This window comes from Bubalus kerabau, chromosome 11, assembly GCF_029407905.1.
Source record: "Bubalus kerabau isolate K-KA32 ecotype Philippines breed swamp buffalo chromosome 11, PCC_UOA_SB_1v2, whole genome shotgun sequence".
Taxonomy (NCBI): Eukaryota; Metazoa; Chordata; class Mammalia; order Artiodactyla; family Bovidae; genus Bubalus; species Bubalus kerabau.
The window spans coordinates 95,733,425-95,746,977 of record NC_073634.1 but is presented as its reverse complement, the minus strand read 5'-3'; the positions used below and the strand labels follow the sequence as shown (position 1 = coordinate 95,746,977).

The 13,553-nt window shown below is 45.4% G+C and overlaps 1 protein-coding gene across 1 annotated transcript in view; it reads left to right on the top strand.

Moving 5' to 3' along the window:
* The first annotated feature begins 441 nt into the window (after positions 1 to 441).
* The window catches only part of TTLL11 (tubulin tyrosine ligase like 11), a 262,192-nt gene continuing 249,080 nt past the window's right edge, over positions 442 to 13,553 (top strand). The window contains exon 1 of the mRNA XM_055541044.1: positions 442 to 1,047. Coding sequence (XP_055397019.1) covers positions 619 to 1,047 — 429 coding nt within the window. The 5' untranslated portion in view covers positions 442 to 618. The remainder of the gene's footprint in view (positions 1,048 to 13,553) is intronic.

Here is a 13,553-nt window from a genome sequence, read left to right as displayed (position 1 = left end):
AACGATTTCCTCAAACGAGCAGCCGCTCCTTGAGAGTCTGGACTTGTTACCTCCATCATCAGGCTGAGATTCTTTCTGAGGGTGGAAGTGCCTAGAATGGATGAGGTTGTGCCTCCTCCATCGGATCAGGAGTTATCCCAGTGAGTGCGCGTGGAGTGGAGGAAAGTGGGTTTCCTGTTTGAAATTATCGTCTCTCCGGCCCAGTCCCGGGGCTCAGAAGCCCTGCAAGCTCCGATAGCTAGACACTCTCAAGCTCATCTCCAGCCTGTCGGCTCCAAGTTCTGGGAGCTCAGCTAGCTACCAAGCGTGTTCGAGTGGGCGGGCCGAGGCCGCTTCCGCCCTCTTCCAAGATGTCCGCCGCCGCCTCTGTGACAGGCCTGACCACGTGAGCAGCCTCGCCTATGAGGTCGCCGGGCCTGTGACGGCGGTTGTCCCTTCTCGGGTCCCGTCCAGTGGGCGACTGCCCTTGTCAACCGGAGCCTGAGCGATCATGGCAACCGGCTCGGGAGGGGAGCGCGCGGCAGCGGCGGCAGCTACGGCAGTTTGGTCGGGGGCCGGGGCGGCGGAGCGGCGGCGGCGGCGGCTCCGTCACTGGCGTTGGCACCAACCCTGAGGGCCATGCTGCGGGGCAGCCCCGAGAGTGAGTTGGCGGCCTGCTGGGAGGCGGAGGCCGTGGCCGCGACCAAAGCGCAGGCGGCGAAGGAGCAGGTCCGCGTGGACCCCGGCGCGGCCGGGGAACCCGAGCGCAAGGCCGGGGAGGAGCAGCCCAAGGAGCCGGCCCCGGCGCCACCCTGCGCGGCCGAGGAAGGTGACGCCCGCATTCCCCCGCGGCCGCCGCCCACGCTGCCCGTGTGCCTGGCGAAGCCGGAGCCGGCGTCTGGCCTCTGCCCGCACGGAAAGTCTAGGATCAAGGGCCGCAGCGGCAAGCGGAGCTCGGGCCAGCCCGACGAGTACTGCTCTCTGCGGCCGGTCACCGTGGACAGCTCCAAGGCCAGGACCTCCCTGGACGCCCTGAAGATCAGCATCCGCCAGCTCAAGTGGAAGGAGGTGAGGCCCGGCCCGGCCGCGTGGGCACAGGGGGGTGGACTGGAAGACCTCAGAGGAGCCTGCTGGCTCAGGCTAGGTCTCAGGGCCAAGCTCCTGCTGTGCGCCACGCGTGTCAGCCTCTCACTGCTTCTTCTTCAAAGCCTAGCCCCCAAGTTACTTCCTCAAGACTGCTCTAGATCCCTCCAGGTCGAGTTAGTTTGTCCTTCCTCTAGCTCCCCTGCAGCTACCCTTGGCTCCATGATCTCCAGCCATCAGCACTCGCCTCCCCCACATTGTAGATACTTGTTTATATGTCTGTCTCCTCCAGCAGCTGTGAGTCCCGGAAGCCGTCGATCCTCTCTCTCTTTCATTTCTTCCTTAAGTTTTATTTGTTTAGCGTTTACTGGGTGGCCCCTTGAGGAGGTTGAGCCCCTACTTTGGAGGCAGAAAGACTAGGGTCTCAGCATCATGTCACTTAGCTGTGTGACCTTGAGCAACTTGCCTCACTTCTTTAGCCTATTTCTTCCTCTGTAAAGTCAGGCTAAATGTACCTACCTCATAGTTTTCTTAGTATTAAAAGACTCACTGTGTATTATAATATAACCCAAGTCTGCAATAAATGGGAACTTATCTTACCACCCATCTTCTCTCTTTTGCACCATCACCATCACACCACCGTCAGTATCATGGTCAACAGTGTAGGTGCTGGGTTTTTTATGTCCCAAGGCTTGGCATATAAACAGGCATCAGGAACTGGGGGGCAAAAGGGTGAGTGAAGGAATGGGTTATTTGTCCTTGAACTTATTTTAGATCTGGAAGGGGTTGGGCTGAAGCACCAGTGACATCCAGAGATAATCTGTTGTAGTTGATTGAGTGGATGTGACTTTATTTGCAGTGCCTACTGTTATTTAATGTGCTTTGGGGAGTGTCAGGATGTGGTTTAGGGTAGTCGAATCTGGAGGCTTGGACCCAAATCTGTAACAAGCGACACGAGGACGCAGGACCTTAGCAGCCCTGAGCCTTGGCTAGAGAAGACTTTCAGGAATGGTATAATGAAGTTGGAACATGCAGAGAGATGGCCACAGACAGAATTAATGAGGTCAGAGGGTTGCTGTCCCAGCAGGAGGAGTCATGTGGTTTGGAGGGGAGTTGAGAGTCAGGCAGGGCAGATTTCCAGATAGGGAGGGGTTAGCCATTGAGTAGTCTGATTCCAGGTGTCAGGGCCCGCCAGCTCTGGGGCTTGGGGATCAGGGGAGGGCTTTCATGCCCATGAAATCTGGAGAAAGTGAGGGCGGCTCCCAGTACTAGGTGTCTGGGTTTTGGGACAGGGACCTAGGTCAAGGTGGGAGATATGAAGACCAGAAGGAGATAAACATGGAGAGCTTGTCAGTACCATAGTCCTAATGAAGGGAGGATCCAGGGACTGAGACCAGGCCACAGAATGAAGGCAGGCTGATTGGCCCAAGCATGGCCTGTACTTAGCTTAGCCCTAGGGCATGGGTTGGGGAGAGAGACACAAAACTGGCCAGATCTCAAGAGATTGAGCCATTCAGACTCAGAAATAAGCAGCCACACATGCTGGTCCAGCTTCAGTCACTCATTCTGTAAGTGTCCACTATGGATGCTGGTCCCTGCAAAGCAAAGATGCTTAAGATGTAACCCTTGCCTTCAAGGACCTCCAAGTTCAGTAAGTGATAAGACACAAGTAAGAAATCACTGCAGTAGTTACAGGGCCTTTGCTGCTGCTCCTGAAATGCTCCTTTCCCAGCTGTTGCCATGGCTTTCTCTATCACTTCAGACCTCTGATCAAATGCCACCCCGTCAGAGAGGCCTTCACCTGTATCCGCCCCCCCCACCCCACCCAAACTGATGCTTGCTCTTCTATATTGATTTTTTCATAGCACTGAACTCTAGTGACACTGGATTTTGTATTGGTTATTGTCTGTTTCCCTCACTAGAATGTAAGCTCCATGAGGGCAAGGGCCTTGTTTTATGTACTGCTGTTTCCTCAGGTGCTTGGCACACAGAAGGTGCTCAATAAATATGTGTTGAATGGATGAACACCTTACGTGATGAGTGTTTCTGTGTCTGTGTAAAGGTGTACCTGCTCTAGGAGGTAGAGGCGCGTCATGTCAGGGCCATGTCCTGGAGGAGAGAGCCCCGAGCTGAGTTCTGGGAGTTATTTATTATTATTATTATTAGGGATCGTTGATTTTGGATCCCTGGCACAGGGAGTGGGACAGACAGAGCAGAGGTGCATTCGGGGGTTCACACCTAATTCGGTAGGGCTGGGTCACAGAGTGAGTGGCAGAATGGTAAGAGCGGAGGCAGGAGGGGTGAGCAGGGGTCAGATCATGTGCCATGCTGTGGATGTGGACTTTTTTGGAAGCCTATGTGAGGCACTACGAAACCTTAAGCATTTTCCATTTACCTGCCTTGGGACTTTGGCAAGTGAGTTCAATTCTTTAAGCCTCAGTTTGCCTGTCTGTCAAATGGGAGTGGGTCCAGCTAGGTCCGTGGTTCCCAGTCTCTCTGCTGCTGCAGCCACATAATGGTAGTGTTAGTCTGGGTGAGGCCCTCGTGCAGGTGAACTCGAAGGGGTGAGCAGTTTCTGAGGTGCTACCCATAACTGTTCCCTCCAGGCCCTGCTTTGCCTGTTCTGCTTATACTGGTGTGTAAGTGGAGATGCTCATTCTAGGATGTTTTAACGTAATTTACTCCCAACAGGACTTTACTATTAGAGGTGTGATTATTTACCTACCATCATGCTTCTGTGTTTGCCCGTGAAGTCCTGAGAACAGGAGTGGTTTCTGACTTGTGTCCCTGATGCCCAGCAGGTGGTGGGTGATCCATAAATGAATGAACGGATGACTTAACCACATAGCTGACATCTCATCTTCACACCATAGAATGTGGAGTTCGAAAAGTGCCAGGCTAGGAAAACTTGAAAGTTCCTTCCAGGTTTAAACGATGATTATGGTATTCTTAGTACCTGCAGCAAAGTTGGCTTCATGAGAGGTAACATCTATATATATATATATATAAACTGGGTACTAACAAAATGCAAACACAACCTCGCCAGGCTTGTTTCCCCATCTGTTACAGGGGTGCTGTTGGAAGGGTTTACCTCTAATGCTCAGCACTGATGTTCTAGCAGCAGGAACCCTGCTGGGGGCTGGGTTGCAAGGAACTGAACTGCAGCGTCCTTCGTATGTCATGCTGTGCTGTCACTGCGGGATGTGGGAGTCCCCAGCCAGCTGGCTCTTGCAGGGGTCAGGTGGGCAGCCCAGGTGAGAAACAAGGACATGAGTACCACCCAGAGTGAAAGGTCTGTGTCTCCTTTGCGAGTAAGTGGTGAGGGGCTCCACCACTGGGCCGTTGAGCAGGGCGGCACGGAGCAGGCGAGGGAGCTCCGCATTTGCTTGGCTTCAGGGCACAATCCCCCTTCTTCCCCCACTTTTGTCTATTAACAGACACTTAACAACAGTAACCAGTAGTGACAGTGATAATGAACAACGATGATGAATCCTTCCACAGCCCTTCCCCTGTGCCAGGCGCTCTTCTGGGTGCGCCACATATAGCCAAGGATTTGATTCTCCCAACAACCCTTTGGTCTCCATTTCTACACAGGAGGAAATCGAAGTACCCAGAGGTTAACTTACACGAGGTCAGACAGCTGGTGAGGGGCAGAGCTAGCATCTGAAACAGGTTTCCATTCGAAACCAGCCTCCTGTTCTGTGCCCTTGCCACTGCTCCCTGCTGGCTGATGCTGGTGGACCCTGGGGGGTGGCAGGTATAGACACAAATGGGATGCTCTCCGTACCCTCCAGGGACAGACATGTACACTGACAATCGCAGTCCAGCCTGGGGGTGGAGTTGGGCACAGGGCATTCCATACAGAGGAGGAGCCATGGCAGGGAGATTTGGTTTTATACACAAGAGCGGGTGATGGCGGCTTAGAGAGCAGAGAGAGATGAAGAAGGAGCCAGATTGGAGGACGCCGAAGGCCATGCCAGGAAGCTTGTGCTTCTGGCTGAGTATGATCACAGATTCCTGCCGCATATAGACCATGCTTCCCTTGCCCACGCTGTCAGTCTCAAGGGAGCCACACCAACTCTCTGAAATGATTCAGTTTTCAGTTGTATCCACTTGGTGAGGTCTAATGCAATGGTGCCCACCATGTTTCTCAAAGGACAGTTCATAAATGTTAGCTCTGCACATTTGTAGGTAAGATGAAAGTTTATTTTAGAAGAGCAAAATCATGTTTATAGAGTCACTGTGAAGTTGAGACATGAAAGAGAGACATGGTTCCTCGCTCATAGTAGAAGCTCAATAAATATTTACAAAAATGCGTGGTTCTCTTTTAATCATGTGAGCCTCTCTCTGCGTGGTTCTCTTCTAATCATGTGAGCCTCTCTCTGCCTCTCCTGTATATTCTTTTTGCAGTTTGGACACCCTCATTAAAGAAAACCTTAGAGGAAAGACACCGTGGAGAATAGATGCCACTGTTGTTGCGAGCTGCTCTCCTTGGAGATATCAGTTGTGTATATGTACGTGGTGGTGTCATGGACACCAGCTAACGTGATCAAGGGTGCTGAGAGATTTAATAGAGGGACCTTTGTTGATAATAGTTGGCATAAGCCCTATCCCAAGATCTATTAGGGCTCCCCTGGTGGCTCAGTCAGTAAAGAATCCACCTGCAATGTGGGAAACCTGGGTTCAATTCCTGGGTTGGAATGATCCCTGGAGAAGGGAATGGCTACCCACTCCAGTATTCTGGCCTGGAGAATTTCATGGACAGAGGAGCCTGACAGGCTAAAGTCCATGGGGTCTCAAAGAGTTGGACACAAGTGAGTGACTTTCACAAGATCTATTACAGTGTGAGCTTTTTGCTTCAAGAGTGTCCAAATCATGTGTTGTTTTCAGAAATGTATCCAGCCTTTCTTTGAAGCATGTACTTAGGATATCATCCTACTTACAACTTGTGTGATGTTAGTACTGTCTTTGAAATATCATATTTCATGCTAGGCTTTATGTTCTAAGTGCTTTCTGCTCATTAAAGCTTGTACAGAACACTTATTATGTATTATTTTATTTAATCCTCACAGCAGCCCTCTGAGGTGGATCCCATTATTTCCTTTTTATTTTTCCTCACTATTTCCAGTTTACAGCTGAGGAAACCGAGGTAGAGAGGAGGTTGGTTCAGGGGTAGCCCAAGGCCGCACAGGCAACAGGTGTCTGAGCCATCCAGGGCCTGTGCGTACAGCCAGTACACAAGCCTCTACTGTCTTATTTGCTAATCCTTTGCTAAAATCCACCCTGCAAGGAGTTATTCTGTTATTACTATTCCCAGATAACATTTTATTTTTTGGCAGCACCATAAGGCTTGTGGGATGTTAGTTCCCTGACCAGGGTTGGAACCCGGGTCCTTGGCACTTGAGAGCATGGAGTCCTAACCAGTGGACCACCAGGGAATTCCCCCCAGATAACAATTGAAGAAATGGAATTGGGCTCAGAAGTGGGAGAGTCAGGGTTCAAACAGTCCGCCTTGTTCCCAAGCCCACTTTTCAGCGTGTTGTGTAATCCTCCACTTCTGAACCCTCCCGTTCCTCATCTGACTCATAACTCTCGAATGGCAGTGGTGCCACTTAGAACCAGGAGGCTGACGTTGCAAATAGGACTTAAAATAAAACACACTGAAATATATCCCACCTGGCAGAGGGAGCCTTTGGTGTCTGCACTTTCCAAATCCTATCTCGTGGCTGCCCACGAGGGGAAAGAGATTCTGGTGCATTGCCTAGCTGAGTGGCCTTGCTCCTCTGCGGGGCCTGAGCCTGCTGCATGAACTGCCGTGTTGCAGACTCTTGGTGGATGAAGGCAGATTAGAAAATGAAAAATTGGATAGTTTAACCTTCCCCCCCTTCCTCATTTTAATGATAGTCATTGCAATTTACTTTCCAGTTTTTGAAAACAGCCTTATGTTTAAGGACAGTTTATAGCCTACTGCATCCAATGTTCTCCTTCAACAGACATGTTATTTTAACACCTAGTACACTAGAATTTTTCCTTTGCAAGTTAAACTTGTCACGCCATAAAAATCACAATTCACTACCACTCCTACTTGAACAATACAATATGTATAAAAGCCTCATGAATCCACACTAATGCCTCTCATTTAAAAGACAGTGTATTCCAGGAGCTTATATTCCAGTTCTATAACTAGTACAAATTAAAATTTTAGTTTTTAAGCAGGTATTGGAATTGTTAGAGCAGTTTTCCGTGTTACAGAAATATGCTCTCTATTGTAAATAGCCTTGATTTTGGAAGTATTCCGGTTTTCTGTCAGAAGTTGAATACAAAAATTCAATTATACATTTTCTTTTAAATCTATCCCTTGAAAAGAACATATTATAAAAGTAATTGGCCACTCTTTAAGTGGCTTCTCTAGAGGGAAAGTAGTATGTCCTGGAGCTAGCAGGGACTTTGAAATTCACACAGATGGGTTAAAATCCTTGCCACTAATTCCTTGTGTGACCAAGCAGGTTGGGTCCTGCATACAGAACCACTCTGAGCGTCAGTTTCTTCAACTGTATTAGTGGGCCGTAGGGATTCCTGTTGAGTCCTTGTGAGATTAAATGAGGGGACGTATGTAAATTGCCTTAACCCAATGCTGGACACATTGTTTGTATTCAGTTAATGGTACTTTTCCTTTTATTGGGTAACTATAGACATTGGTTATTTGATTTTATATATGTATTTTAAACTAGAAGGCAACTAGTATAGAATTTCATCTTCATATGTAGGTTACTGGTTAAACACACTTGACAGCTCATTTGAATCATTTAACAAATACTCTGAGACCTACTTTGTGCCAGGCTATATTTGAGTTCTTGGGATAGAGCAGATAACAAACACACCCAGAGACCGCTGTGTGATAAGGGCAGGTACATTTTGCACAAATATCAATGTGATGTAGTTTAGGTTTAAAAAAATTTTTAAGATTTTTTTTTGATGTGGACCATTTTTTAAAGTCATTGTTGAGTTTATTACAAACTTTAAGTTTGTTAAAACTTCTGTTTTACGGTTTGGTTTTTTGGTCGCGAGGCCTGTGGGATGATGGCTTCCTGACCAGGGATCAGACGTGCACCCCCTGGATTGGAAGGCAAAGTCTTACCCACTGGACCGCCAGGGAGGTCCCTAAATTTTTTTCAAATAACACTGATTTAAAATTCTTTTCTTTTGAAGCCAATTATACTTTTAAAGTTTCGTGGGTTTAACTGAATGTTTTAAGGCTTCCATTCTGAGCCTGGTGCCAGTCTCATACTCTGGTATATTAACTATGTATGTCAACACTGGAAATTTATTTTAGCTATTTGAGTGACATCAGTACTTAACTTTTGTGGTCATAAAACAAATAAGGAGGTTGTTGATGTGAACAGAGAAGCAAATTCCCTGGGCTGATGTCTTTACTTCTTCCTTCCATCCCTAAGCAGCCCTCCCCACTGACCCTGGAAAGACCATACCAGACATGGGTGTGAATCTTGGCTCTGTGGCCCCGGCCGAGTTCCTTTACCTCTCTGAGCCAAAGGCTCCTCATCTCTAAGAAAGAGCATAAAATAGGTGGTAGGCTTGTGAGGATTAATTCTGAAGATCTTGAAAGTGCCTGGTACTTTCAAATAAGAATGCCTGTTAGTTGGCTTTCCCTCCGATGAATTTCCAAGACATTTTAATTCAGTTTTATAATACAAAATGGATGGCGTCAACAGGCAAATAACCTTATTGCGTTGATTAGTTTTGAACCCTCCTTTCCATGTGGTTGCTCCTCTGCAGCCCAGTCATTCCCTGAGATTCCTCCACAAAGGCTGTGGTTTTGCCAGAGAGAACGATGATGTTGTTTCTCTGTTCCAGATGGACTGACATCTCTCGTTCTGCATCACATCATATCGGGTCCTGCCTTCACAGCTGCCTCGGCCGCCATTTGCGTGCATGTTTGTTTCTCTGCGTGTTTGGGAACCGTCATCCAGTAATTTTTATAGATGCTTCCTAAGTCCTAGCTAGCAGCCATTTGCTTATGGCTCCTTCTCTTCCCCCATCTGCTTCTGTGTCATCTGAGTAAAACCTTCGCACCCTTAATGGAGCTGAAAGAATAGGGTGGTTTGTCTAGTGTGCATCCCTAAGTACAGTGTTACTTTTCAAAGGAGCCCTTCAGTCCCTCTGCCTAGAACTCTTGCAGAGGCCAGTTTTCATATTCTGTTCTTTATGGTCACAGGGAGATTTTATTTCTCTTTGTGTTAGAACTGCGGTTATTGGAATTTTTAAAAGCAACAATCTAAAAACTTTTGGACATCTTCCATTATTTACAAATACCTTGTGTTCAAATTCTAAAAACAATATATGTGCTTATGAAAATTTATATAATTCCCAAGTATATAAAGTGAAACCCCAAAGAGCTCCCCCGCCACCCTTTCCCTGTCCTTTCTGTCTCCCATCCTATCTCTTTTCCTTAGGGTAACATCAAGATTACAGTTTGGTATGTATTTTTCCAGATATTTTTTCTTATTCCTGTGTGTATCAGGACCACTCAGTTGTGCTGGAGTATCAACAGAAGTACAACAGAAGTTTCCTTCTTGCTCATACTTAGGGATGGGGGTGTGGGGACAAGGGTCTCCCACCATCTTGATTATCCAGGGATCCAGGCTTCCAGCTCGGCACCTGCTTCAGTGAGTCACCGGGAGGAAGGGAACATGATAAACGCCGCACCAGCTTTTAAGCCTTCGACTCAGAGGTGATTGTGCTCACATCTCATTTGTCAAAGCAAAATCCTTAGCCTGGTGAACTTCAGTGGGGCTGGGATGTACAGTCCTAGCATGAGTGTGCAAAGAGGAGAATCAGAACATCCTGCTAATGACCACCAACTAGACATCATGTGCAGAGGCACAAGTGTATATGTATATAAATAGAAACAATTCTCATGTTATTTTAAATGCCACCATCACACAGTGTATATGGTGTCTGGCAAGTGCTTCTTTAGCAGTACTTGGTGGACATCGTTCTCTGTTAGTACATACAGGTTCATTTCATTTTGCTAACAACCAAAGAGCCCATCTGATGGATGTACCACCATCAAATGTATTGATGGATGTGTTTCTATGTTTTGTTTGCTATTACAAAAGATGGTGCAGTAAACATCCCTCTTCAGACATTAAGTATTTACTTGTGCAAATACTTCTATAGGACGTGTTGGGTCAAAGGTTATGTGTACTTTGTATTTTGATAGTTACTGTCAAGTTGCCACCAGTCGTGTTTGAAAGTGCTTGTCTTCTCATATCGTCTCCAATGCTGTATCCTGTTAATCTGCTAAATCTTTGCCAAATAGGTAAAAATGTGAGTTTTTAATTTACATTTTTGTGATTGTCATCAGGGTTGGGATTTTTGTGTAGGTTTTTTAGTCATTTGTACTGTTTCATCTGTGAAATACCTACATGTATATTTTTTGTTCATTTATCTTTTGGGTTGTTTATGTTGATATTTTGTGTGTTTATGTTTTTCTTATTGGTTTGTAAATATTATGAGTAGTTACTTTTTTTCCCATTTGTATTGTAAATATTTCCCCTGCTGTTGACATTTAGACATTGAATACTCATTTGCCTTGCATGATTTACATTATTATAATTTAAAACATTTTTGTCTCGCTAGTCACTAAAAGCAATCTCTATTGTTGACTTTTTAGCTTAAGAAGGCAGAGGAAACACACAATTTCATCCTCAAGTGCTATTAAATTCTTAGAGAATTAGGAGGGCGTTAGAAAAAGGCAACGGCACCCCATTCCAGTACTCTTGCCTGGAAAATCCCATGGATGGAGGAGCCTGGAAGGCTGCAGTCCATGGGGTCGCGAAGAGTCGGACAGGACTGAGCGACTTCACTTTCACTTTCATGCATTGGAGAAGGAAATGGCAACCCACTCCAGTGTTCTTGCCTGGAGAACCCCAGGGACCGGGGATCCTGGTGGGTTGCCGTCTCTGGGGTCGCACAGAGTCGGACACGACTGATGCGACTTAGCAGCAGCTGCAGCAGTGGAGGGCGTTAGAGTCTTACCTTTCAAGGAACTAGATATTTTGGGGGAAACTGTCACATACATTTATCTGAGTTGACTTTTACTTTGTGCAGTAAGCATGGTAGACTCCTTATTTCTGTTTCACAGGTGTCAGTGTGGAGTGGAGTTAGGTTTGCCTTTGAATCCCCACCACTATTAGTCTGTCACAGGGGGCATTGTGATACTTGTCCCATCTTAATAACATACGTAACCATATTCCAAAGTCAGTATGCAGTAAGTATATCATCTGTTTCAACTCTCCCCTTCTTCAAAGGTGTTAAGTCACACACTGCTTGGGATTTGAGGGTAGAGTCCTGGCTCTCAGGCCACATCTTGTTCAGTGGATCATACTGTTTCCCTAAGTGGAGTATGATTTCCTGGCTCTTGGAAGCAAGACCACTGGAAGTTAGTGTTTACTGAAATCGTTCAGTGCAGGACTGGGCTTTGAGCCTGGTTGTTAGTTTTATTTAAAACCATATTTATCACTTATGTAAATCATCTTTGTACATTGCTTAAATATTAAAAATTTGCAAAAAATAGAAAAAAACCCATTTATCATCCCACCACTGAGATGCAGTGACTTTTTATTTTGAAGAATTTGACTCCAATATTTCTTCTAGGCATACATTTTTATATTTTATAAAGCTGATAAAATTATGTTAATGTTTGACAAAGCTAATATTATTTTATGTTAGTATTAATACCCACATTATAAACATTTTTCACAGTATACAAACTTGTCATAAATGTCATTTTAATTGTATAAAATAGCTCATTCAGTGAAATGTATTTCATTATTTATTTCCATATTATTAAATGTTTAGATTGATTTTTCTGTGAAAAAATTTATGGTTTAGTTTTTCCCCTTTATTTCACATTATTTTAAGACAACTTTCCAGAAATGAAATAATTAGGTTAAAAGGCATATACATCTTAAGGCCTTTGGAATGTATTGCCAAACTGCTTTCCAAAAAAGTTGTAGCAGTTATTAGTGTATGAGAGTTCCTGTAAGTGCTCAAGTTTGAAGACTATAATGACAAATATTGGGGAAAGAGTGAAATAAATGAATTTTCTCTTTGTCTTTACCAAATCTAATTCTAATAATCAGTGCCTAGCTCAAAGCAGGGCATTTTGACATGGCTCTTTTGGTATAGTCATTATATCTAAATCAAAATAGCCATATCAAAATATAAGCCACTTTTAACTTTTCAAATACTGTATTCAGTGGACATGCTTGATTTTCTACCCATCCCTGACCCTCTCCTCGTATCTGGTTTTTTATCCCATCCCTGTTCTTCTACCCATGAGGTAAGGCTTGGACATTGCATGTACAGTTGGGCAGGGAAACTGCTGGAAGTCTCCGTAGGCATTTCTTGCTGCTGCTGCTGCTAAATCACTTCAGTCATGTCCGACTCTGTGCGACCCCATAGACGGCAGTCCCCCAGGCTCCCCCGTCCCTGGGATTCTCCAGGCAAGAACACTGGAGTGGGTTGCCATTTCCTTCTCCGATGCATGAAAGTGAAAAGTGACAGTGAAGTCGCTCACTCGTGTCCAACTCTTTGCGACCCCATGGACTGCAGCCTACCAAGCTCCTCCATCCATGGGATTTCTTAGGTTTTGTCAAAAATATCTCTTGTGTGAAAAAAGGCTACATTAAGAGCCAGTTAAATGTCATGTCATCTTTAGCCATTAGGAAAGTGAATATCAAAACCACAAGGAAATACCACTTTGTATGCACTAGTGTGTCTATGATAAAAAAGACAGATAATAAGTGTTGGTGAGAAGGTGGAGAAATTGGAACCTTCGTACACTGCTCATGGGAAAGTAAAATGATTTGAAGAACAATTCTGCAGTTCCTCAAAGTGTTAAACACGGAATTGCCCCATGCCAGCAATTCACTCCTAGGTGTACACCCAAGAGAACTGAAAACATAGGTCCACACAAACACTTGTACACTAATGTTCATAGCATCATTATTCACAATAGACAAAAAGTAGAAACAACCAAAGGTCCGTCAGCTGAAGGATAACTAAAATGTGAAATATCCATATAGTGGAATAGTATTTGACCGTAAAAGGAATGAAATACTGATACATGCCACAACATGGATAAGCTTTGTAACGTGTTAATTCCACAGTTAGTTCTGTGTTACAGTGTTAGGTGAATGAAGTCAGTCGCAGAAGGCCATGTATATATGATTCCATTTGTATGAATGTTGAGAGTAGGGAAATCTTTAGACACAAAGTAGATTAGTGACTGCCTAGAGCTGAGGATGAGGGAGGCTTTTGGTGGGAGGAGTGACTTAGTGGGTACGGGATTTCTTTTTGGGGTGATGAAACTGTCTTAAATGTGTTGACTGATGGTTACACGACTCTATGACTATACTGAAAAATGTTGAATTGTACAGTTTAAATGGGTAAACTGTATGATCTGT